We start from the raw sequence: 27,529 nt of genomic DNA, 5'->3' as shown, positions 1-27,529 counted from the left end.
ACATCCTACATGGCAACCCAGATTTGACATTTCAGCACGTGAAATCGTCCTGAAGTCTCTTTTTAGCGGGCCTAGCTCTATCCCTACCGTCGACTGCATGCAAAACGTCTCTTTGGACTTCAAAATCGACCTCTGTTTTTCAACAGCCTCACGACATGGCGAAACAACTGCGTCTTCGCGCTGGTCCCTGCGTGTTCGAACCACTGGCATGACATTCTTTCCAGTGCTCCCTGAACTAGGTCTATCAAGGCTAGCTTTTTATCTACGGCAGGCTCGGCTTTCTTTCGCCTTTGCCGTCGCAGTTGGCCACTAATTCAAACGCGGGAGAGCCACCGCTCTCTTCAGCAACTGCCTTCCCTCACTTACAGCTACTGATACGTTTGATCCATTGACCGCTACAGCATAGGGTACACGCCTATCAGTTTCCGAGTCTCCTCAAGTGTTTGTGCCCTAAGAGCTCCCTTACCCGAGAAAAAAAAATCGCCCTGCTGCTTTTAGACAAAAACTCTTCCAATTTCTCAGTAGAAAATGGTAGGTTGTCCTTCAGCATCTCCTAGGACCTATTCGAAAAAAAAAGCTGATTTTCTCTGGCAGGCTGGCCGAAATTGCCACCTCCGTACTCACTTGGCTTAAAGCCGCCTCGCTTTAAACGTGGGAAAACGGCCATTCTCCTCGCTTTGTGTGAGCTTCACTTCCATCACACCTTTGCCAAAGCTCTCTAAATTTTATGTTTCTAAACCAAAGGCAGGTCGTCTTCGTACAGCATGAGATGAGATCCTTTTTAACGCGACTTAATTTATGAACTCTGTTTCCGGAGCATGCTTCGCAAAAATGCATGTGCAGAGGACGTTGGCTTTGTTTAGCCTGGTCTGCACGCTTATTTGTATTAGGTAGGCCAATTCGTTGTGCTTCTCAATGTATAGCATTTGTTGTGCTTCTTTGTGTAACTTTGTGCTACCTAATGTACGAAGCGTCTGGCTATCTCACTTCCTTTACAACCCCAGCAGGCACCGAGTTTAAATAAAATGTATTGATACGTGGTAGGCATGTAGTTAAGGGTTTGGATTGTGCCTTTCCGGGAGGTCATTTCACCTCGTGCTCAAAAATTCTGACTGTTAACTATGCCACCCGAAGTCTGCTTGGCACTGCCGATCATTGGATTTAAAGTCTTCTCACTCATGATGGCTTCGGCCTATTGGAGAAACCCATTCACCTGAGTGACGTATTACTACTGGATGAGTTCATTCCTCTTCGTCACGGGTTACGATTGCCCATGAGCTCTTGTCTCCTGTGCCAGACTGGATGCTGCTACCCTCACAAATGCTTTGCAGGGTTGTTGGAGAAGACGTACGTAAGGGCCTTCAACGACGGAATGAGAATGCTAATCTGTATGTATGCCCAAATACCTCACGCACCCTGCGAATTACAATATTGAGAAAAATGAGCGTACCATATTTTCTCGTGTAGGGTCCTCACTCGTCTAAGGCCTGCATCCCCTCATTGTAATGCGGAAATTTGAACAAAAAATAAGCTTTTGCGTCATGTGCATACCCCAGTGCTGATTCATTTTTGCGAGCCCGTAATAGATTTCACTTGTTCTCCGGTCCTGCATTATATCATCCTCGTATCCCAGACTCGCCATCAAATCGCAAATTTGCTCACCGAGTTTGTCAAAGTGGTGCTGTTAGGCCTAACCAATGGGTGCCACCGGCGTCAAGCCGTTGCAGGAAGTTCGTTGTTAAAATGTTTGTACCAATAAACCACATTAGCCATCGGAACTTGCCAAGGCTGACGACTGGGCGTGTTGGTATAGCATATTAGAGGTTGCATTGCGCAACATTTTGACGAGACGCACAGAAGAGAAACACACACCACGATGCGCTACTTGCAACTATCGTTTTATTCCCTTGTCAATGGAATAAATACAGCAAGATACTCAGGGGGGGGGGGCGGTAGCGACAAAAAGAAACCGCCTTCCCCCCCCCCCCCCTGAGTATCTTCCTGTATTTATTCCATTGACAAGGGAATAAAACAATAGTTGCAAGTAGCGCTCTCTGGTGTCTGTTTCTCTTCTGTGTGTCTCTGATTAGCGATCGGGGGTGAGATCGCGCACAAGGGCTGGACTGAGGGCCACCATCGTGAAGCGGAGTTAGGGTCACAGGGTGATCAGCTGGCATCTATCGCGAAAGCTTAGGAAGTTCGTATGTGCGCTTACCAGGTAAATCAGAGTCAACTAGCGTGTGGCATAAAACTGATAGAGCTCCAAACTAATTTTGGCCAGCACAGCCTGAGCTGACATTGACAGGAATCTTAGGTTACGTGTGAGGTATCTGCGCCTAGTGACGACCCATGATGCACATCGGGCAGAGCGATGGGTGAACGAAAACGAACCCGTCGTGCCAACACAAATTTCAAGTAAGCTTTATTTTAATGAAGCGCTACACTCAGCAAAGGTCTCGAAACAACCTTTTTATGCTGATCTGGCGCTCTAAGAAAACAACGAAATCAATTTTACCTCACATTTCTATTTAGTGGAATGTCCCAGCATTCGGTCACTTTCGAGGCATTGCCACTGTCCGAAAATCAGCCGCCGACCGTGTGAGTGTTCATAGTCGGCCGTCGGTGGTTTCATAAATAATTTTCTATAGCAGCCGTAACATAGTTGAATGCATTAAGTTCAAGTTTATTCAAACGTGTTTGTGCAGAACTTAACACAATTAGCGACGTTAACACACTTGGTAATCGTATAGTTATGAAACTGTCTGGGCGACCAGCCAATCTTATACGTATCAATATTGACTGCAGCAAAATATAAAAAAATACATAAGTAATAAACATTAACAGAAAAGCTGGGGAAACGCAATAGTACAAAACTAGAAGCAAACAAATGAAATGAAAACATTATATAAATTTATGACTATATACAACATTAGTATAAGCTGGAAGACATATGCAACTTAAAAAATATCGTAGGCTTCATGAAATCATTTAAAATAACGAATTCAATAAAACCGAAGAACAAATACACCGTAAAAAGCGACGACACAATAAGCGGAAGCAAAATTGATGCTTTCAATAACATTATTAACACATACAACTATCTTTTACATGATTTACGCATGCACAAGAATGAAAAAAAAAAACCGAACACGTAATATAGATAGAACTAGAATGTCAGAACTAATAATTATAGTGCAATTTTTCATATACCTCATCTTGTAGATATTGCTTGTGGAGGTATAGAAACATATGTACCAATGATGATGGAATTTCGTATGGTATGGCATTCCAAAATGATGCAAGATAGACCACGGCAGATAGTCTTTTGTAGTTTGTTTGAAAGGGGTTAAGATGTAAATTATTGTTTCCAGAAAACCTGTAATGTCCGTACTTTTTAGGAAATAATTTCGAACACCTAGGTTAACGTGTCATAACACTTTAGCTTGGAGAGAATGAATAAAGCCTTCATTTCAACAGTTCTGTTAGTGGTAGAATATTCAGGCTTTTGCACAGTGGTTCCGAGTGCGTAAAACGGTTATGAAAAGTCATTAGTCGGAGCGATTGATTTCGAAGGCGTTGAAGGACGTCTAGATGACAGTAATAAGTGTTACTCCAAAACGATATGAAGTAAGAGGGATGGCTATGAATGTAAGATTTATACAGTGAAGGAATAATGTATCTCTAGGATTATTTACGGAATTTATTGATTACACGGATGCCAAAAGAAATTTGCTGCATTAGTCAATGAAATTAATTTTATATTTTAACTGCTTGCCTAAAGTCACGCGTAAAATGTTGTCTATCGTAAGCACAACGGGAGTCCCTTTTAGTAATTGTGAATGAAAAATTACAAATGTAGTCTTTGCCGGGTTAATGCGCAGAAACTTATTCTGCATAAAGTTATTATTCGTACTCTGTGGGTATCTTCTTATATATATACTCACTAACTCATAATCCACTCACTCTTATATAAATACTCAGTGAGTATCTACGCAAGGCTGATTCGTGTAAGGCCCGCGCCCAGAAATATTGAGGAAAAAGTGCCTCTCATGCTACCACGCTGGAGAATGCAAAAATAGCGACGGAGTCTAAACAAAGTATGGAACACAGGAGCTACAGCCGTATGCAGTCACGTGCATTTACATAAGCCTGTCGTATTTTAAGAAAACGGTGGAGCGCTTTCAAAGTAGGCTGCGTAGTGTCTGGCACCAGAATTTATTCATTTTTTTTCTTTTGCAGTGTATTGAGGAATAAGTGTGCGGCTTCATTGAAATCAAACTTGCGAATATGGAATAGTTTATTACCGTGCTTTGAACCTAACAGCAGAGAAGTATTGATAATTTAAAAACGAGCACAACTCTTTATTGAAATGGCAGGTATATTATGTGCGGCTTTTGCTTTGAAAAATTTTAACGCTTACGTAGTTTCGATAATACTACAGTTCTAGTGCAGAGAAACGCGTGGAAATTATCACATTAATTAAAATATTAGTCGCGTCTATTTGTACATTATAACATTCATAAACATATTTTTTATTTCTGATAACTTTGCCATAACACCATGGCCGCGCATAAAAATGAATAAAAAAATTTCGAATGCAAGCAAATACTCACGGCATGTAGAGGCAAATCTTCCTCCTCCATGAAAGAGAGTGGCCCTTACTAGACCACCGCCACACTCCACCGGACCTGTTGCCTGGCATTCTTCGGTGATGTCGGCTGGAACGAAAAATTGCCGTCGGAAATATGACCTATCCTGTAACTGAGGGGGAATTACGTGCACAAACGTCCAAGAGTGAGTTTCGGTGGCAAACATGTGCTAGACATGGAAATCGGCAAAAAGTCTCAGATAAAATGAACTACACGAATCTAATGACAATATGCAAACGAGATTCACAGAAACTCGCCTCTCGTGCTTTCATAGCGCAACTTTCGTGACTGCCACTAGATATGATCCTTTTCGGCACGTTTAATTCCGACGTTGATGACTCGTACACCCTCTGATGATATTCTGAAAAGCGTTAACTGCATAACATCCAGCTTCGTCATTCTCAAAAAAATGTATTAGTGCACAGTACTGCACGCAGCGTCTGGCACCTTTTTTTCTCCACATGAGCTTAGGTTGAAGCAGGAACGGGATGTTTGAGCCTGTAGAACAATGCGTAGGGGACAAATTTTCATGGATTTAGGATACGCGAAATGCGGACGCAAGAATTGTATACAGTTGGTTCGTCGTAAAAAGTGGTTCGTTGTCCCTGTTTGATTTGAAAATGTGATCTTTTTTGAGCATTCGGTAGCTGGAGAGCGTTTTCAAGTCCCCGCGTCTTCTATTTCCAGTACTATCTAGTGAAATTGACATAACTGATTTATCAATTACGTGCTTCTTTTCATTTTCTTTTTTGACATCACTTTATATCTATGATTGTTTCTACGATTTTGTTTTTGAGCAGCAGAAACGGGAAAATCTGGCTACGCGCAAAGAAGGCAAAAATATGCAGTAGGTGCTTTGTTCGCGACGCTAAGCTCCACGAACTGAGGCACCCTATTTGGAACCAATCCATTTAAGTTGTAGTCTTAAAGAACGATGCAAGAAGAGCCTCGTTATGGGCAATACGAAAGGTCGTGTGAGCCTCTGTCACTTAAAATGTTTTTCATTCTAACATAGAGATTGAGGCAGCAACAAGGATGAAAGCAGGATGCAAACTGCTCCCCGAAAGGCTGCTTGGATTCTCCCCTCATCATAGCTAGCTTTTAAAACAGCACTTTCCTTCTACTTTTGCAGAGCGCTAATTTTGTGTAGGCTGTATTTCTGCTCTAATGCTTTGCATCAAAATTTTGCGAGGTTGTGAAAACCGGCGGTACAAACATGAATGGGTTTTGCCTGTGAGGGCGTAAACGTTGAGAACTCTTCTGGTATTTGCAGCATATTTTGTCGTTGCACTCAATTTGACTCCAAAATAAGAACAGAAGGAAAGCGGCCAAAGTGAAGCACCGACACTGTCTGTGCCGCCGATGAAGCAGCGCCTGCTGGTGGTGAAGTCACGAACAGCGAGCAGTGGTGAAATTGTGTTCCGAGTAACTAATTTATGTAAATTGTACCTGCATGCAAACTAAATGTAATGAAATATTCCTAAATTGTAGTTAATTATTTTTTGAAGGCAGCCATCCTCAATGACTGAAGAGCCGAATTAATGCCATTTTGCAACTTATCCTTTCCACCACGCCTGGCGGTAATGCAAATTGCTGTCAGGGCCACCGCGGATCTTGTGAACTGCAAATAAGAAAACTGTATTTCACATAAGGCGTCGTGGCAGAACTTTGTGGCCAGTAACTGAGAAGTCATGCCTAGCTCACATGTCTTTGACAACTCTAGCTGCGCTGTAACTAAAGAAACAGCGGCAGTAGCCTCGTGTTTACATTTCCTCGCAACCCTCAGACGGCAACATACTGTCCAATCAATAAGTCGCCTAGCGCTCAGAGTACCTTCGAGAGATTAAAACGGCACTAGTGACACAATAAAGACCTATCTTGAGAGTATAAAAGCAACGTTATGGTCGTATGTAGTGTGAAACAAAAGCTTTAATGCAAGTTTCTTGCGAGTTTCCTGCTCAGCTGCACGTTTCACACCGAACTGTGGTAAATTTTATTCTGTCATAGCTAGCGTCGGATTATTCATGCTTTTAAAAATATGTAGATCCTACGCACTGTGGGAATCGATGTAAGCCAAGGTTTCTGTACTGGTTGCTCTGATTGACAATAATTAGCGGTGATGTTGACGGCGAAAGCTTTCGCCGTCAACATCCTTCTAGAAGTTAAGTTTCGGTCAAGTCCATCAAATAACTATTGGATACGACACCTTGAATTGTGTTTATGGTACGGTGTGGCGTCACTGTCACCGGGCTGTCTCCGAATAACACTAGATTAGGTAAGCATTCATGTTGCTTCTGTTCACGAACCTCCAGAAGGATATCACCGCTCACTATCTTTCATGCTTTATAGCCTGTGCCAAGAACATCAGTGACTTGGCAACAACGAAAGGTGAGATCATTCTCACCGGCATTTCTGGTTTCCTGGTTCAAGCAGGAAACTTCTGGCTCAAGCAGGAAACTAGCCCGGACATGTGCTCTCGCGCAGCCGTGCTATGCTAGGCTTTGTTACGGCTGCCACCAGTTGTTGCGAGCTGGCACCTCCAGTTTCTATGGGCACAAAGTTACGACGACTTTGAGCAGCCTCTGCTTGGAGCTCGAACCAGACCGACCATTGAAGAGGGTTCGGCAAAAAAGACGAAATAAAGTAAAAACAACGACAGAAGTTTCATACGTCATTACGGGTGAGCGGGCGCTCCAAGACGAAAAGTACCAACACGTTCAGCGTTCGTGCCCCTGCACGCCTGGGCAGCGAATATGTGTACGTGGCGTCTTGCTGACCTTCTTATGCCCCACATCATCAGGGCAACCTCTTTCTCTCTTGATTCCTGGTAGAGGGTATTGTCAGCATGCTGGTCAGTTCACACACAGGAATTCGGAGAAATACCACTCACTGGTGTAGAGGGGGAGAGGGGAGAGCCTAGGCGACGTCGGGTCCACAGACTGGGCAACCCACACACAGCGATTCGTAGAGAAACCACTCTTTGGTGTAGAAGGGGTGAACGTAGGACAAAAAAGTGCACGATTTTCACTGGCTCGTGATCCCGTCGCACACACCCGATGGGCAAGCCTTTTCATGTTGACAAGCCTGATGACTTGGCACGTCGTGTCGCAGGTTCTTCGCACCCGTTTCCGTCATCGTCGCACACAGTGAACCGTAACAGCTTGTATTTATTCTTACTTATTCTCAATCTAGCGGTCGCTTCTTGGCCAACACCATATTGTGGGCATGCGCAATTGCATGGAAATAAGCACCATTACACTCAACATGTGGACACGCTTCTCGACCGATTCACCATTTGTGGGTATGTGCCATATTGTGGATATCGTAGTCAACAGCTCGCAGTGATCATCTCAAAGAGCGAGTGGGTGTTGGTACGATATGTATCACCCGCAGTTGTCAATCTCTCCGTTTGGGCATTATCGCTGTCATAACCCGCCCTGATGACCTGGCTATGACGTTGTGCTGCTAAGGCCTAGGATGGCGGTTCGCATCCCGCGCGCGGCGGCCTCATTTCGATAGGGGCGAAGCTCCAAAACGCCCGTGTTACGCGCAGTGGATGCACGTTAAAGAACCCCGAGTTGCCAAAATTAATCCCGAATCCCCCACTATATCGTGCGTAATATTCTTACCCTCCTTTGGGCACGTATATAAAGCGCCAGAGGTTAATTAACGAATTAATGTCATCACAATCAACATGCAGACGCGCTTCTTCGCCGATCCACGATTGTGGGTATGTGCATGCCAGAGTACGGGGAATCATAATGATCAAGAAGTGACGATGATCTCAGAGATATAGTTGGAGCTCGGCCCGATATATGGCTTATCCCCCTCTGGTGGGTATGTATAGCAATAACCATCATAATCAGCGTGTTGCGACCGTCTGAAAGTGTTAGTTTGTGTTCGCACAAGATAAGCGTATGTGCGGTCGTGGTTAGGCAATTGGGCTTCGCCGATGCGGGCCGTAAGCTGAATGCCGCCGCCGGACACGCTTCCTTTTTAAGCGAGTGCGAATATGCTCGGCGAGAACACAAGCGAGCGACCAAACAAGACAAAACCATGGAATCGCATGCAAAGAAAGCTTCGCTTTATCAGTTGGAGAGCCAACAATTCTGGCAGCCATGAATGTCTTAGGAAGCCTCGTAGGACCTGCAATGTAATCTCGCCGGCGCCAGCGAAAGATCGGTTTCAGACTGTGAGCACTAATATTGTTTCGTGTCTGAGTTGAAATATGTACGATAACAGACAAGCTATGCTTCAATTCATTTATGACTGTTCCTTGAGAGCTGCATTTGTAAAAAAAGAGAAGAATCATTCAATCAAGGCCGTAAAACTTGGTCATAGCCATGTTAGCGGCTGAACAATGCATCTATGTGCACTGAAAATCACTTTGAACCCTTAAGAAAATTTTCAGCATCAAGAACACCATTTTGCCCAACAGAAAGTTGAAAAAATATGTTATCTAGCCTGTTTTATTTACCGAAACAACCTTTCTGTATCTGCACGGATGTAATTGTTCCCCTAAAACAAGCTTTTGATGCTAAGGGTGTTAGGAGCTAGTAAAGCACCTATGCTTAGCACATGTAGCCGCCGTGTTGATAATTGGAAGCAGCTAGTTTAAAGGTAGCGCGATATTATATTAATAGGCATGTGTGCTTATGAAGGGCTTGTCAGCTGACCTATCGAAACAAACATTTTGTGGAGATTTATTGTTTATATACATAATATAACGAGGCGCATTGGTACTGCGCTGCACGCCAAGACATTATGGCTATATAAGCCTGTTAGAAAGTTACATGGGTATTGCTAGCGCGAGCAGAGTCTCTAATGGAACGTTCCGCGCTCATGTGTGCCGGTGTATTTTGGTTGCTCTCATGTTTACAGGTTGTGCTCTTGTGTTTCGCGGTGGCCTAATCATAGAACAAATTTGAGGAACTAAACAGAAAAATATTCTGCTCTTTTTTGAAGATTTTAGTGGCATATAATGGTCCATACAGCACCTACCACGCTTTAGTGGTTCTCTTTCTAGCTGGCGCTGTCTGGTGATTATTCGCAGGAATAGCAAAGTGCTGCGATGAACAGAACTTGCATGCATGGCTTCTGAGACATGAGTGTAATGGCATGGTTGACCCCCTTTAACGTAAAAGGTGTCATGGGGTGGAACTCAACGCACCTATAGAATGGACGTGTTGGCTTGTGACAATTCCTTTTTAATGCACTCTCAACAAAGTTTGCACCTTTTGGGACTTACAAACTTTAAAAAATTGGCACCCTTTTCGACTGATCTTGTCCCACAACAATAACCGTCATGTCTTGCATTCCTTTCCTTTCTTTAAAGCTGCGGGCCCTGTTCTTGCAAGTCCGAACGGCTTGCACGTTATCAGCGTGACAGAACATTCTCGACAAGAAAGTAGCGAGCGCTGAGTATTCAAGAAAGGAAACGCAAACAAGGAAGACGACGGTTATTTTTGCGGGACAAGGTAAGCCTCAAAGGGTGCGAACATTTTAAGAGTGCATATTGTCCTAAAACCATAATCGTCATCTGCCTTATATGCGCTTCCTTCCGTGAAAACTCTGCGCCCCCAACTTTCCTGTAGAGAATGCTGTGTAAGCTGATAACGCGCATGCCGTTTGTGACCTGGAAATACCGGGCTCGTAGCTTTAAAGAAAGGAAACGCGTGCAAGACACGACGATCATTGTTGTGGAACAAGATAAGCCCCCAAGGGTGCAAAATTTGATATTATAGGGTGTAATATTTTTTACAGACACAGCAAAACACCCTCAAGGGGGTAAACTGGTTTAAACTGGAACATTCCGAAGCGTTATACAGAACATCACAGTGACGGTAACGGTAGCGACGATAGTGAAAATTCGTCTGGAACGTCCCCACAGAATGCTTCTTTTGAGCTGTACATACGGATTTCTCATAAAAATAGAGTGACCTTAGCGCACGTGGGGTTGTTTCAAATAAATCTTTCGGCAAGGCGAGCACATTTGGCGCTAATAACGTATCAAAAAGAATAATTAACAAACAATCGTAAATCACCTTTTTATTTGAACCCGCTGGGCGGTTCAAAATGTCAAACTTGGAGGCAGTCACATTTCATTGAGCCCTCATTTTTTTAATCTTCAAAACTGCAGCAAATATAAAGAATTCGTAATCGAATTTCGACACTCAATCCAGGCAATACCGAAACTGAGCGTGGCCTGAATGTTATAAATCAGACAGAAGCACCCCATGACCAAAGTCGCGTTGAAGTTTCAAACTGAACGTTCGGTAGATTCTCATGTGACGTGCTGTATCAGTATTTGGCGCCACTTTGCCCATCATTCAAAGTTCGGCGCACACATCGTCGCACAGTGCTTTTGTCAAACGTAGCTGCGTCGCACGCTCGGTCTCAGCTATCGCTTGGAGTGAGCGTCGAAATTCGTTTATAAAGATTTAAAAATACGGGTGTATTACAATGCGTTTAATAATTGCCTTTTTCATAAGAAATCTGTATGCGTGGTCCACAAAATAAGGCATCCTGTATATTGCTGTCCCAATAAAACTTCAAGAAACAACATATAATGTAACTCACAGCACTCGCAGCACATGTGCGTTGGAGAGGCGCTGCTGCAGACCACACTTGTGCCGTTGTTTTTCGTGCATGAGGGCAAAAGCAAACGTGCAGCTGTCTGCGGGTCGTTCTTCGCCACTGTAAAAATAAGAAATTATGATCACGTTTAAAGGGAACAAATATAGTAAGGTAGAAAACTTCCGCTCCCCTCCGTCTCCGCACACGCACATACACATACACATACACATACACATACACTCACACACCTAAAAAGCCCAGTGAACAGTACCGAGTGGCGTGGCCAGCAAAAGTCAAATCTTAAGATTTTCGCCGTTTACAGCGCACAACATTCATAGCGGCTCGCAATGCACGCACACAAAACAAGTGCTTTATGACGTAAATAAGTACAAAATTGTACTGCTTATCCAGAAACAGGTGTATGGCGTAAGGTTTCTCATTCCATCTGCACACATTCTTATTATAAGCTTTGTTTATATTCCGCAGGCCGACGCATTTCGAGAAACCAAACGAAGCATGCATCGCCACGGGTACTTGAGCACTTCGACGAGGACACCGATACAGAAATCCACCCCGACACCAGCCGCCTTGGCCTCGGTGCCGTCCTAGTCCAGAGGAAAGACGGACTTGAACGGGTGATAGCTTACGCTAGCCGGTTGCTGTCAAAAGCGGAAGGCAATTATTCTACAACCGAAAAGGTGTGCCTCCGCATCATTTTGGCTACAGAAAAATTATGCCCTTACGTAATGGCAAGCCGCTCAAAGTCGTTAGCGACCATCACGCGTTGTGTTGGCTAGCGAACTTAAAGGGCCCTTCAGGACGTGTGGTGTGGTGGAGCCTCAGCCTGCAGGTTTATGACATAACTGAAATCTATAAGTCGAGACGAAAACACTCTGAAATCGACTGCCTATCACGCACTCCCACTGACCCGCTGATAGAACACGACGAGGATGACAATGCATTTCTTGGAATAATAAGCTCGGAAGACTTCGCTGAAAACTAATGAGCAGAACCGGAGCTCAGAAGCCTTTCTGGGCACTTGCAATGCAAGCTTTGCCCCAAGGCTATTTAGGCACGGTTTGTCTTGGCTTTTTTTTTTTATATATAAAATGACGTCCTGGCGAACAAGAACTTTTCACCAGGCCGCGTAAACCACGTTCTCGTTGTGCGCGCAGCACTCCGGTCAGAAATCCTACACACCCTGCACGATGATAAGACAGCCCGACACCTTGGGTTTTCCCGTACGCTCGCAAGAATACAAGAGAAGTACTATTCGCCTCATCTGTCCGCGGACGTCGCCTGTTACGTGAAGACATGTCGAGACTGCCAGCGTCACAAGACACCACTGACAAGGCCAGCCGGATTGCTACAGCCGGTCGAGCCCCCTTGCCGACCATTTAAGCAGATTGCGATGGGTTTGTTGGGACCCTTTCCGACGTCAACATCCGGAAATAAGTGGATCGTCCTGGAGATGAACTACCTAACCCGCTTCGCTGAAATGCAAGCTCTGCAGATAGGTAGCGCAGCCGCAGGGGCTAAATTCTTCGTCGAAAACATTCTGCTGCAACATGGTACTCCAGAAGTGCTTAACACCGACAGAGGAGCGGGCTTTCCTGCAGAGCTCACCCAAACCATTTTGCAATACCACTAGATAAACCACAGAAGGACAACTGCCTACCACTCGCAGACGAATGCTCTTACGGAGCTCCTGAAAAAGGCCCTCGCCGACATCCTAGCAATATACGTCGACGTCGAGTCCAAGACATGGGATGCGGTCCTGCCTTCGCTTGTAACACTGCGGTGCAAGAAAACTCAAACAACGTGGTTCAAGCTGGTTACGGAGGAAACCGGACGACAATTCTAGACGCCATGCTGCGGCACGTCCCTGACGAAGAGAATCTCGACGTCGCCCGCCTGCGCATCAAGAATCAGCAGAAGACCGATAGCTCACACTACAATCTTCGACGATGATACGTGGAATACGAGCGTGACGACCGTGGTTGGGTTAAAACCCGGTATGCCGACAAGGACTTAGTACGAAGCTTTTAAGCCGCTATTTCGGACCCTGCAAGATCATCCGATGCATTGATGCATTCGACAAGGAGGTCGTGCCAGATGGCATTCCGCTATCACAGCGGCGCCGCTCACGACCTGAAATAGTCCATGCTATGTGACTTAAGCCGTTGTACCAGCGCTAACGAATTTTAGGACTGTGTATAGCGGAACTTTGACATTCATTTTTTTTATTGTGTTACTTTGGGCTTCATACCTTTGTTGTTTGATTACTTTTGTTTAATAAGCGGCCTTATGTTATTCGCTCTAACGTTTGTGGCATCGGGACGATGCCTTTAAAGAGGGGGGCACTGACACGTGCACTTGTTCATCTTTTTCGACAGACCGCTTTTCTCCGTTAACAAATGTTATCGCGGAAGGCAGGACGCGCCCACATGTATGGGACATTTCTCGAATATTATGAATGGTGCTATCTGCTGTATGTTGTAACGGAAACTTGTGTAATCTGATTGCATGTGCGACTCCAATTGTGTAGAACTTTCTGGAAGGTAAGCTGGCACCAGCCAATACTCTGGAACTTTCGATGGCTTGTGTATAAAAGCCGACGCGCTGGACAGGCAAATTAGATTTCGACCTTCACCGATTCCGTTCGCCACTGTCGTTGCTCTTTGAGTCTAGCCTGTTTTTGTGTGCACAGGTTTGTCCAATAAAACGCTAGTTTCGTTACATAGTTTTGCTGCTTTCTTCCCCGTCGCTACTACGTGACAATATATACTCTTTACACAGAACGAAACAGAGCTCGATAAGCACAGGATGTTTGAGTTAAAAGAGCTACATCGAGCTTTTAAGGCGCTTTGGGACGTTGTAAATGTTATCGCTTTTAGGACTTTTGATTTTTTTACATGCGTTACAGCCGTCAATAGTGCATATGTTTCAGCCGTAAAGATATTTGCTTCAGGGTACAGTGCGCCTTATTCTGAAAAGGACGGACAGACGGCATCATAAGACACCCCGGCATGTGACTTAGAAGCGTCTGTGCAAAACTCTGTGCACGAGTACATCGACTGGAGTGACTCTGGGACGTGTTTAGTGGCCTCTACAAAGAATGTGTCACATGTTGTGAGCTTCCAATGCCACGGTGGTAGCAGTTTCGCTGGCGCCATAGGCAAAGTTCACGCACTGGATCACTCATTTCCTCCCTCAGGTTAATTACACGCAAAGCGAATGGCTTTTTCTCTGCAGGTCTGTTATGGAAGAGGGTGCCAGCGATCATATCGTTTATAGTTACATAAGAAGTATGTTCAATGTTCTCATGCACTTTCCAAAGATATGTAAGACTGGCATATGACCACTTGAGATGAAGCGAACTTTAATTGGTTTCTGCCTAGAGGTTCTGGATCGGATTTGTCCTAAAAGAACAGGTCGCGAGACGGTTAAAGCCGAAATGCGCAGAAACTTATTCTGCATAAAGTTATTATTCGAACTCTGTGGGTATCTTCTTATATATATACTCACTAACTCATAATCTACTCACTCTTATATAAATACTCAGTGAGTATCTACGCAAGGCTGATTCGTGTAAGGCCCGCGCCCAGAAATATAGGAAAAAGTGCCTCTCATGCTACCACGCTGTAGAATGCGAAAATAGCGACGGAGTCTAAACAAAGTATGGAACACAGGGCTACAGCCGTATGCAGTCACGGGCATTTACATAAGCCTGTCGTATTTTAAAAAAACGGTGGAGCGCTTTCAAAGTAGGCTGCGTAGTGTCTGGCACCAGAATTTATTCAGTTTTTTTGTTTTGCAGTGTATTGAGGAATAAATGTGCGAATTCATAGGAATCAAACTTACGAATATAGAATAGTTTATTACCGTGCTTTGAACCTAACCGCAGAGAAGTAGTGATAATTTAAAAACGAGCACAACTCTTCATTGAAATTGCAGGTATATTATGTCCGGCTTTAGCTTCGAAAAATTTTAACGCTTACGTAGTTTCATGAATGCTATAATTCTAGTGCAGAGAAACGCGTGGAAATTATCACATTAATTAAAATATTAGTCGCGTCTATTTGTACATCATATCATTCATAAACATATTTTTTTTTTATTTCTCATAACTTTGCCTATAACGCCATGGCCGCGTATGAAAAATGAATCAAAAATTTTCGAATGCAAGCAAATACTCACGGCATGCAGAGGCAAATCTTGTTCTGTTAACAAAGAGAGTGGCCCTTACTTCACCGTGGCCACACTCCACCGGACCTACAGCCTGACAATCTTCGGTGATGTCGGCTGGAACAAAAAATTGCCGTCGGAAGTATGACTTATCCTGTAACTGAGGTGGAATTACGCGCACAACCGTCCAAGATTGAGTTTCGGTGACAAGCATGTCCTAGACATGGACATCGGCAAAAAGTCTCAAATAAAATGAACTACACGAATCTAATGACAATATGCAAACGAGATTCACAGAAACTCGTCTCTCGTGCTTTCATAGCGCAACTTTCGTGACTGCCACAAAATATGATCCTGTTCGGCACGTATAATTCCGCTGTTGATGACTCGTACACCCTCAGATGATATTCTGAAAAGCGTTAACTGCATAATATCCAGCTTCGTCATTCTCAATAAAATGTATTAGTGCGCATTACTGTACGCAGCGTCTGGCACCTTTTTTTCTCCACATGAGCTTAGGTTGAAGCAGGAACGGGATGTTTGAGCCTGTACAACAATGCGTAGGGGACAAACTTTCATGCATTTGGGATACGCAAAATGCGGATGCAAGACTTGGATACAGTTGTTTCGTCGTAAAATGTGGTTCATTTTCCCGGTTTGACTTGAAAATGTGATCTTTTTTGAGCATTCGGTAGCTCGAGAAAGTTTCCAAATCCCCGCGTCTTCTATTTACAGTACGATCTAGTGAAATCGACATAACCGATTTATCAATTACGTGCTTATTTTTTTCTCTCTTTTTACATCATTTTATATCTATGATTGTTTCTACGATTTTGTTTTTGAGCAGCAGAAACGGGAAAATATGCAGTTAGTGCTTTGTTCGCGACGCTAAGCTCCACGAACTGAGGCACCCTATTTGCAACCAATCCATTTAAGTTGTAGTCTCAAAGAACGATGCAACAAGAGCCTCGTTATGGGCAATACGAAAGGTCGTGTGAGCCTCTGTCACTTGAAATGTTTTCCATTCTAGCATAGAGATTGAGACAGCAGCAAGCATGTAAGCAGGATGCAAACTGCTCCCGGAAAGGTTGCTTGGATTCTCCCCACAGCATAGCTCGCTTTTAAAACAGCACTTTCCTTCTACTTTTGCAGAGTGCTAATTTTGTGTAAGCTGTATCTCTGCTCTAATGCATTACATCAAAATTTTGCGAGGTTGAACCGGCGCTACAGGCATGAATGGGTTTTGCCTGTGAGGGCGATGAGCGTTGACAACTCTTCTCGTGTTTGTAGCATATTTTGTCGTTGCACTCAATTTGACTTAAAAATAAGAACAGAAGGAAGGCGGCCAAAGTGAAGCACCGACACTGTCTGTGCCACCTAAAGTCCCTTGTGCCACCGATGAAGCAGCGCCTGCTGGTGGTGAAGTCACAAACAGCGAGCAGTGGTGAAATTGTGTTACTAAATGTAATGAAATACTAAATGTATTTACTAAAATTACTAAATGTAATGAAATATTCCAAAATCTATAGCAGCTTTCCTAAATTGTCTGGAATTATTTTTTGAAGGCAGCCATCCTCAATGACTGAAGAGCCGAATGAATGCCATTTTGCAACTTATTCTTTCCACTACGCCTGGCGGTAATGCAAATTGCTGTGAGGGCCACCGCGGATCTTGCGAACTGCAAATAAGGAAACTGTATTTGACATAAGGCGTCGTGGCAGAACTTTGTGGCCAATAACTGAGAAGTCATGCCTAGCTCACATGTCTTTGACAACTCTAGCTGCGCTGTAACAAAAGAAACAGCGGCAGTAGCCGCGTGTTTACATTTCCTCGCAACCCTCAGGCGGCAACATACTGTCCAATCAATAAGTTCCCTAGCGCTCAGAGTAGCTTCGAGAGATTAAAACGGCACTAGTGACACAATAAAGACCTATCTTGAGAGTATAAAAGCAACGTAATGGTCGTATGTAGTGTGAAACAAAAGCTTTAATGCAAGTTTCATGCGAGCTTCCTGCTCAGCTGCACGTTTCACACCGAACTGTGGTAAATATTAATCTGTCATAGCTAGCGTCGGATTATTCATGCTTTTAAAGATATGCACATCCTACGCACTGTGGGAATCGATGTAAGCCAAGGTTTCTGTACTGGTTGCTTTGATTGACAATAATTAGCGGTGATGTTGACGCCGAAAGCTTTCGCCGTCAACATCCTTCCAGAAGTTAAGTTTCGGTCAAGTCCATCAAATAACTATCGGATACGACACCTCGAATTGTGTTTATATTACGGTGTGGCGTCACTGTCACCGGGCTGTCTCCGAATAACACTAGATTAGGTAAGCTTTCATGTTGCTTCTGTTCACGAACCTCCACAAGGATATCACCGCTCACCATCTTTGATGCTTTATAGCCTGTGCCAAGAATATCAGTGACTTGGCAATAACGAAAGGTGAGATCATTCTCACCGGCTTTTCTGGTTTCCCTGAATGAATTACGTGATATTTTCGAACGTTTTTTTTTTTTGAGTGTGTGTTTGCCGTCAAAAAAACTGGAACTCTCCAGCGGTGCACCCTTTTTGTTGAGGGCGATCAAGAAGTGGGGTATGAGCTTGAAAGAGCTTGAACATGTAATTTTCGGCAGCTGTGCCAGCCGTCCACTATGCAGCCCAACAAGGGGACTGTCATAGTATATCGTACGCGGGAGTGGAAAGTATAAACATACGAAGGCAGTGCGCCGTGCAGGGACGAAGAGGACACCGACTCATTGCAAGTACCCGCGAGAGTGCCATCACCATCATCGACGCCGATTTCGGAGCGTCGACAGTGGCGCCTCGAAAAGCGTGGCGCGAGAGAGTGTGGCCCGTGGCGTGAGCAGTACGCGAGGTTCGGCGTTGGCCGAAAAAGACCTTCCTCGCTGGGCGTCTGGCCCATGGGAGCTATCGCCGCACGCGCCACTACGCCACACCCGAGTCAACGTTGTCGCCCGCTGAGAGGTTACCGCGCCCCGCTCTTCCGCTGTGCAACTGGCCCTGGAGGGCTGGCGGTCCTGAACTGGTCGAGCGTTCGGGTGGGCGGCCACAGGGCTACCCCGCCAGCTATGGACGCGACCGGGTGACTGCGGCCGGCCACCTGAGCCCCGCGAGGCGGTCCAACCTGGACGTCCAACCCGGCCGGCTGACCCTACTGTCCGACCCCGTTGGCCGACATCGGTTCCACGAGGTCTCCGACACGGCGACACGCGCTCCCGCCTGAACTGTAGGCCGATTATAATTGAACGATACGTATATATAGCTGCATGTCGTCTGAAGTATTTTGGGGAACTGTCGCGTGTGCATGCCGTTTATATACGTTGTGCGCGTCAATACAAGTCTGATGTGTATTTGTGCTTCTGCGTGCTGCTTCTGCCTTTTGCTGGAGTGATCCTGCACCCAATAACATCACAGGGACGTGACAGGATTTGTGTTGAAACAAGGCTTGCCCACGGCAGCTGTATGCAGCCACTATAACCTAATCTGTTATAAACAGGACTGGCTATCACGCACAAGGCTAACCCTTGCTGCGTGGAAAAATAGAAGGGGAAGCCAGGAGGAGACAGGACAGGTGGAAAGTGAGAGAAAGACGAAGGTTGGGGGGGGGGGGCAGACAGGAAAAGGCAGCTACCGATTTCCCCCGGTTGGGCAAGTCCAGGGGTGCCGTCTACGTGAAGCCGAGGCCGAAAAGATGTGTTTACGGCGCCAAGAGGCCGTAAAGCTCCAAACACCCGGCATTACCTCAACCCCCCGGATACCCTTCTCAATGGACGCGGCTAAGCCGCGTAGGGTTAGACTCGGTATGGTCCAACCTTCGTGTGCTCGGGTAAGTGGCGTCGCAACACACCAAACGCCTGATGACGGAGACGCCCCTGCGGAGAGTACTGCTTGCTCTGGCAGAACTTTTCTGGTCAACCTTCCGGCCTTTCATGTCGCTATTGCATATATTGAACAAGGGCCCTATAACGTAAAACTATTCCAATATGTTTTTATTCCAATCTCCTGACGTCGAATTTGCGTAACCGCCGAAGCAAGCATCGGGTGGTGCCCGGCAGGGTTATCTGAAGAGACCAATCAAACGCTCCCCTCATTTATAATAGGTCACTTATGTTTGCTTGAAAAAGGAATAACATTGCCTACGCTGAGCGGCTTGTCGTATATAATTGGCCGACAAGAGGCGAAGAGAACGCTCAAGTGGAGAGGGATTCAATGGGGCAGAGCCAGTGCACTGAAAATCGATAACCGGATGAAGACGGTGGTGCTGGCGTTTGCGATTGGTTCACTTTCGCTTACTTAGCTTGCGGTGGCTGGTCAAAAATCGCGGCGGCATGCAACGGAAACTTAAGAATCACTCTAAAACGGATCCTCAGGAAAGAAGACTTGGCAGAATGAGGTCGTAAACGTGCCGAAATTGCTCGAAAACGTTACACGGCCACGCAAGAAGTTTTACTATATGCAAATAAATCCATGCTCTATGGCGGGTGCGAATAGCCAGCGCCTAAGCGACCGCCGGCAGCTATTTTTTTGTTCATATCGGAACCGGGCAGCCTGCGGCTATTTAGAAGAAAATTCAGTTTTGTTCCGCATAATAATGCTGTACTGAAGGCACTGGGCAGTGGGCATTGTGCTGGTGAAAGAGAAGACGACGAGAATTGCTGGCTTTCCCGTTTTCGATGCAGCGTCGACCTGTTTAAGCCTACCGCTACAACCTAGAACTAGTGCTCCTAGGCGAACACCCCCGTTGTAATGCGTTTTAATGCGGTCACGTCACTTTGACGCGGTGACATTTCGTGGTATTGTGACGTCGTGTGAGAGGCAGGAGAAGTGGGTGCAGCCCGAAAGCTTTTGACCAATAGCCGGGGGCAATGGCGAAAAGGCATCGAATCACAAATAACCGTCTTCCTTTTTTTTTTGGTCAAATCATGTATAATCAGTGTGTACATATCCTATCAGATGGTGAGGTATCGCGGTTTTCGTGACGTCGCGTGACAGACAGATGAAGTGGGGGTGGTCCAAAAAAGTGTTTGACCAATCGCAGACGGCTGATAGCACAATCGGAATAGAAAAGTTTGTAATACTTTTACGTTATAGCGCCACACATAAATGCGGAGTGTTCAGTAACTCTCAAGCAGCCCTTCAAAGTCTGCAGGCAGCACTGCGCCATGGTAACTATGAAAAGTTTACTTTAAACATTACATAAATCCACTATTGCAGTGTTCGAAAGGGACATATTACTTTTCTCTGGGTGACTGGTCATTGCGGCATTATCGTCAACAATCTTGCTGATGAAGTGCCACATCAGCCCTTGATGACGCACACAATATGCTCAGATTGCAGTCGAGAACGGATAGAACCAAGGAACTTCAATGAATTGTTCGCGACATCACGCTGGCTCTTTAAACGACTCCGCAGTATTCCAACCATTGTTTGTGCAGGCTTGATCCAGTATTGCAGCTACAGTTAACACCAAGCCTCTCCCGGTGTGTCATTGCACTGCGGTGCTGCCTACGACTGGGTGTCAGCCTTCACAAATTCATACTCCTTCCTTGTGGAATAGCCGACTCCTCTATATTCGACCACTGTAACAGTGCTGAGACCATCGAGCACCTCCTCTGCCACTGATGCCGCGTTGACGTCCGACGTACATCTCTTCGAAGCGCACTCGTACAATTGGGCGGTCGACCCTTTACAGAGGCAAATATCGTGGATGCTTGGCCTCAACCATTATCAACCTAGAAAGCTAGGCGTTCTTTAATGACTGTTCTCAAATCAACGCACCTGAAAAGACGCTTATATACTAGAGACATCGTGCGGGAGTGAACTACCTGTCTCTTCTGGCCTTCTTTTTTCTTTTAATCCCTCATTACCTCTTTCCCGCGCAGGGTAGGAAACCGGATCTTCGTCCGATAACCTCCATGGTCTTCCCTCGTTACTCTCAATTTCTCTGGCCTCCGAAATGCATGCACAGGTGCCAGTGATTTCAGAGCCCGGTTGCGCGATATACCAGTGGTTACTGCGACCGACCCCGAAATGAATATTACTCTATTAACTTGGCTTGAAATACCAGTGGTGACGGTTGCGGATATACCTTCTCCTTCGTCATGAGCAGATGGTGAAGCTGGGGATGGCAAGGTGACCTGACGATGAGAAAAACTGTTATGTGCCGTCTATGACGACAATGGTTGTCATCAGCTTAAGGGAATGGATGGACTGGATGGACAACTCCATTGCTATTTCGATCCCTTATCTGCTGTCGCAGTAGAAACACAACTCAATGGCCTTGCATAACCTCTCCGTTCACAAAGAATTCACGTCAAAACACTAATATCCTCCAGTGAACACTTAAAAATCAACGTGTGCTCAGTGGCTATGGTGTTGGGCTGCTGAGCATGAGGTCGCGGGATCGAATCCCGGCCATGGCGGCCGCATTTCGATGGGGGCGAAATGCGAAAACACCCGTGTACTTAGATTTAGGCGCACGTTAAAGATTTCCGGAGTCCTCCACTACGGCGTGCCTCATAATCAGAAAGTGGTTTTGGCACGTTAAACCCCATAATTTAAAAATCAACGTGCACTTACTTGCACTGGCACTGGCAGAAGCGACAAAGCCCAGCAGTAAGATAACGGTAAGCGAGTTCATGGCTGAAAAAAATACAATTAAAAAGTGCTTATTGACACGTTTGATAAACATCGAACAAATTTAATGCTCACCTTAACACACGGGATAATACTTTACTGCCTTGAACATGTGAGCCAAATATTGTAGTGCTACATGGTGTGAGAAACGCAAATTAATGAAATCCGTATCCCGTCCGTGCGCTGTGGGATTCAGCTTAAGCGAAAATTTTATTGGTGTTGACGAAGACACCTATTCGTGTCTATTAATATAATTAAGAAAGTAATTGTAAATATTGGATAGTTTCGACCAAAGGACGATGCATTGAAAGTGATAGCAGGGTTTATCGTTGCGCTGAAGCTGCTCAGGATGTTTCCTCCCACGGGCTGCATGTTTGGGGCGACACAGCACGGGAAGCAACTGCGGCTGCGCAGCACAAACAGTGCAGCTGTTACGCGTCTCACAATTCTGGCTTGAAGAGAAGCGCTGCCACTTGCATTTAGGCGTCGCACCTCAATGCTGCCCGAGATGAGACCGAAGAAAACTGCCAGCACTTTTCCTAGCTTTGCGCTTACTGACCGCTCCGCTCCGACAACTCCATGCACCGCCATGATGTGCACAAAGCTGCTTGGTAGGTCGTGCGCACAACGCTGCACGTCAGCAGTGGGAGGCCGGACGCTGTCCTGGCTCCGTGGCCGAGTCGAATGAACGGAGCCGAAGTAGTGCCCCCGTGGCATCCGCGTTTCGCATCCAAATGCACTGCACGTCTTTCGTGCAGATACCCTGACAGGACCAGGTCGAAGGCTGCGCCAACGACGGCACCGAATAAATGCAAGCACGGATATTGGCGTATATTGCGCCGGTAACCTTTCAGAAACAGGCACCTTTTACCTCTAGCTGCCACATTAAATGAGGGGAGGGAGGGGAGAGGCCGTGTTCTGGGCAAGCAAGGCAGCGTCGGTTAGACTTTTGCACCGCACGGTTCATCTTTCAACAGCTGAATGGGTGACTCGGTACAACCTGACTGATGTCAGCAAAGGACACTATCTTCGCGTTTCCGTAAAGCGAAAGATGACGTTCTTATTCAGAAAACGAAAATCAACGAAGTTCACCCTTATAGAGGAACGAGGAAAATACTACGCCTGTACGCATGCATACTTACCGAAAGTACCTGTGCAGCGTCTGGTAAACTCGTAGCTGACATGCTCGTTTAGGCTTGCAGACCTGCTTAAATAGGCGGGACAAGGTAATCATACAAAATGTCAAAATGGAAGGCGAAATAAGGTCATTCAAATGATTCAGCACTGAAAAAATGCTCGTGCATGAGACCTAGTTCGAAAACATTGTGACAGCGCTCCGTTCAACAACCATAAACGAGGCACGCCGGTATGCAATACTAATCGAGACCACCTGTGCAACTTCTGGCTAACTCGTAGTTTGCATGGGCGTATGTACGTAAATCTGTTTAAATATAAAAGACATGGTAGTTATTCGAAATGTCTCACTACACCGCGAAATAGAAGTGATTCAAATATTTAAGCATGCCTTGTGAAAACGGTAGTGACTTTGTTTCATGTATGTTTCCTCCTTATGCCCTGTGTGAGGTTTATGGTTCCTTGTCCTTTATGTGAAGTTCAGGAAACATGCTTTGTGTGGTACCGCAGTTTTAGTCCACCTTTGGTATGACTCCAGGGTACCGCCTTAATCTTTCTTGTAGGATGTACCCTTTGCGTTTACGGCAGTGTATTGCCTGGCTGCGCTCTCTATGTTACCTGGCTGTGCATTCCCTCGAGGGCACAACCAGGTACCTCAGAATGCGCACAGTGATGAACTGTTAGCTCATGGTACCGATAGACCTTCTACTTGTAAGATGTATTACCTACCGATGTATCTAGGCGTGAATAGGGGGGAGGGGGTGCACTTGCCTTCCTTCCCATTCGCAGCATCCCACCAATGCATTGACTGCCAGACGCCATGAAAAGTGCAGCTTAAAATAAAGAGTCATGGAGCGAATTAGCTCTCACGACGCGCAACGATCGTGCGGTGGCGCGATGTGGTGTGCTCGCTGGCTTGCGCTTGATGAAGCGAAAAAGAGGCGGACGCCTCCGGGGGCAGATTCACCACGTTTCTGCGAGGGTACATAAATGTAAAAACTGCTAATTAAGTAGCTGTTTTCAGTGTTATTTTTTTGTCATAATAGCATTTAACATGTCAATAAATTAACATACGTAACGATTTGGTCTATATTACGCCCGTTAGATTTCTTTGCAGGCTTCAGCGTAAAAAAGCAACCGCTGCCACCTCCAATGCTCCACTGGTGCTGAAGCCAAGTTTCACCATGATATAGTTCGAAGGAATGTAGTGAAATGGGATATTTATAACGTCTCTGGTACCCAACGTATAAAAATAAATGAATGTTAACAATGGGAGTCGAACTCACAGTTCACGTGTGTGAGGTAGAAACGCTACCACTGCTACACCACAAAACCGTGGTTAACGGACGACGTTTTGACACGTTGCGGTAAAGGCGTTAAGTTGCCTTCGCGACACATTTTCCTGTTGTTGTTTTTTTCAGACGTCAGCCTTGTTGAGATACCTTTCCTCTACAACTCTGCGCAAATTACCCACAAAAGTTTGCTCACAGATGCAGTACCTGCGGTCGCTGCTAAAAGTGCCTCTCTTTTCGAAAGTGCGTCAGATAGCTCCTTTGACGTTAGCGTGGTTCGAAGTACTGCGGCGCGGATCCCGTAAATGCTTTCTGGGGCGCCAAACTGAATTCATAATTGTCAGTTGGCTAGGTAGTGGAAGTTGTGTTCGAATCATGGCCGTATTTGTTTGTTTACGCGTGCATCTAAGCAGTACGCCTCTTTCACTTCAGCCCAACCTTCAGCTGCCGTAGCCAGCCATTGCCACGTTTTGTCGTCTTTGCTTGCTACGCTACGAGGAAAAAAGGCTCCACCGATTCAATATGAGGCCACATATTCTCTCAAACATGACACTTGGCGCCATAAGAAGCGTGTATATGGGAGATGATCACGCGTTTGGGCTTGTTGGGTCTCGTATGTGCCCCTGTGCGCAGTGCACACGGAATATATGTGGCGCGCGAGGTGATCCATGATGGCCGGCACAGGATCGCCGACTCCGCGTCCGTGGCGTTGCCATATAAAAAGAATGTGCAGGATACTACGTTCCGAGATATGGCGACAAGTCCGCGTGCTCTACGATTGGCTTCACCTGGTATGCTTTTCGCTCGACCCAGTGCACATAGCAAGCACTAAGCTGCAGTCCCTTCGGAAGCTTGCAGCTCAGAATACGGAATTTTTATGGCGTAAGACCCTACCCATTCTTCCTAAGGGAGGCGATAGCAAGGAAGCCAGCACCACGGCACTGCAAGATCTCGGGGGAGCATTCATCCCGGAAGACATCGTTGACGTCCTCAAGAAAAGCCCCAAGTTCAGCTCCGAGCACAGGAACCCGGGACATGAGCTTCTTTCCTTGAATAGAAGGATTTCCAACAGAGCCGCACCAGAGGGCAAGGAAAAGTGTCTGCAGGACGGAGTTGACAGCCTGACCAGAACGGTGTCTAAGAAAGGAACTCGTCCATGAACCCCCACAAAACGTATCGTGAATTTTTTCAACGACAATGACCTTCGACTCCTGCAGGCCTACAAAGAAGGAGGGTTTGTGGCCATGCCGTCGGGCGTGTTTAACGAAAAGGCTATACAAGCCATCCAGAAGAATTTCAAAAAAAGCGCCTTGTCCTGTCTGTATTTTTTCTTGTGTGCCGTCACTATTGGTGCTTCACCTTTTGAAAGCTATGCACCAACTAGCCCCACAACGTGTTTTATTGCACTCCGACCTTATTCTCATCGGCTGCGAAGAAAGGTAGCGATAACGCTAGCTTTTTGCGAAGCAGCTCTCGTTAGCAGACGTAATGGATCACCTTCAAACCCGTCAACAAAAAGAAAAAAGGAGTGCGTCACTAACACAACACAAGGAACTTCTGAACGCCGGCTATCTCACTTGTCGTGGCGTGCGTCAAGGCATGCAGCGTTGACGTTATTGTTCAAGGGCTGCTTGTACAGACGTCAAACGGTCACGGAAAGCCGCCCTCATTGAAATACGGTGGTCACGGCCGGGATAAAAAAGAAAGGGACCATAAAAAAAGTTGGCGGTCACTTTAGCATATGCTAAAGAGGATGCGCGCTCACTACACATTCATTAAAACACTTTGATATTCTCATTCGAATGTGTTGTCACTTCATATTACTTGTATTTTTCCTTACTTATTTTCTCGTTCACTTGTTCCCTTTTTCAGTCGCCTAGACATCACCCCTAGTTCTGCTTGGTTAACGGCACACTAGAACGGTTGTGGCAAGTCCATGAAGACCATTAAGACACATACGCTGGGCCACTGATTGAATTTGTTTTTAACACTTCCATTGCCGGAGGTAGCTACATAAGATTGTATACCGGATGTCCCAGTAAACTTGGACCATGATTTTAAGAAAAGCCAAGAGCTCTAGAGAAATCGTACCGACTGCATAGTAGCGGCAGTCGTGTGTACTTACAGCTAATGGTTTTTTTCGTCACGAAGTACGAAATAATTAATTGCTTTTAATTAGTGACCTCTTTATTACTGTTTGAATCGTAAACATAATTACAATGTTGTAGGGCACATTAGGTAACCTCCGAATCAAGCATTTATTTCGTGCTGAAGTGTGTCTCGTGTTTTTTTTTTTTTTTTTCAAAGAAAAAGCAAAGCCCACGAAATAATAAATAGACGCGCGCTCGCTCGCCGCTGCTCAAGCGCCTTTTGAGCAAACTTTGAAAGATATACGCCTGTTTTACTTTATTGCCGCATCGTACAAGGCTTAGTCATGTAGGATGGCTCGAGAGGTTTCGCGACCTAACAAGCGTGGGGTGATGAGCTTCAGCACCTGCGGACGCCAGAATGTCATGAACGATCATGAGGCACTCGGGATAGCTTTAACCTTCGCATTAAAGAAAGGCACAAAAAAAATTCAACCAATGTTTAAAAAGACCAGTGGGCAAAAGAGCGCGAAAGAAGAAAAAGAAAAGCAGCTCTCGGAAGAACAGAAAAGAGCTACTCGGGAGTTTATTTGAATTAAATTCTTAGCTTTCATCCCACGTCGACTATTACCTCAAACTTCAAGTGCTGTTCGGCCGGACCAACATGTACTTTCATTCATACGTGCCGAAGACGTCATCCGAATGGAATCACCTCCCCGCTTTCATCGCCAGCAACCCTTAGCATGCTTAAAGACTGCCATTTCGAACATTTAACACCACCTTTCTCTCTAACGCAGCAATGGCACTGAGAGTGTTTAAATAAATAAATGAATAAATAAATGAAATATAACAACAACACGTAAAGCGTCTCAGCCGCCCACAAGGAAGCATGAAAAGGTACAACTTGCATGGCCATTTACCCTTTCTGTCTCGAACTCCCGAA

At 45.6% G+C, this 27,529-nt stretch overlaps 1 protein-coding gene across 1 annotated transcript in view; it reads right to left on the bottom strand.

The window, feature by feature from the left end:
- Positions 1–4,623: 4,623 nt before the first annotated feature.
- Positions 4,624–27,529, bottom strand: part of LOC126533565 (uncharacterized) — a 63,433-nt gene continuing 40,527 nt past the window's right edge. The window contains exons 5-8 of the mRNA XM_055072195.2: positions 22,017–22,079; positions 15,426–15,530; positions 11,229–11,345; positions 4,624–4,718 (exon numbers count right to left, since the gene is read on the bottom strand). Of these exons, the coding sequence (XP_054928170.1) occupies positions 15,476–15,530; positions 22,017–22,079 (118 nt within the window). The 3' untranslated portion in view covers positions 4,624–4,718; positions 11,229–11,345; positions 15,426–15,475. The remainder of the gene's footprint in view (positions 4,719–11,228; positions 11,346–15,425; positions 15,531–22,016; positions 22,080–27,529) is intronic.

Source organism: Dermacentor andersoni, chromosome 7 (assembly GCF_023375885.2).
Source record: "Dermacentor andersoni chromosome 7, qqDerAnde1_hic_scaffold, whole genome shotgun sequence".
In the NCBI taxonomy this organism is placed as follows: domain Eukaryota; kingdom Metazoa; phylum Arthropoda; class Arachnida; order Ixodida; family Ixodidae; genus Dermacentor; species Dermacentor andersoni.
The sequence above is the reverse complement of the archived record's forward strand: the minus strand, read 5'-3'. Positions and strand labels throughout refer to the sequence as shown.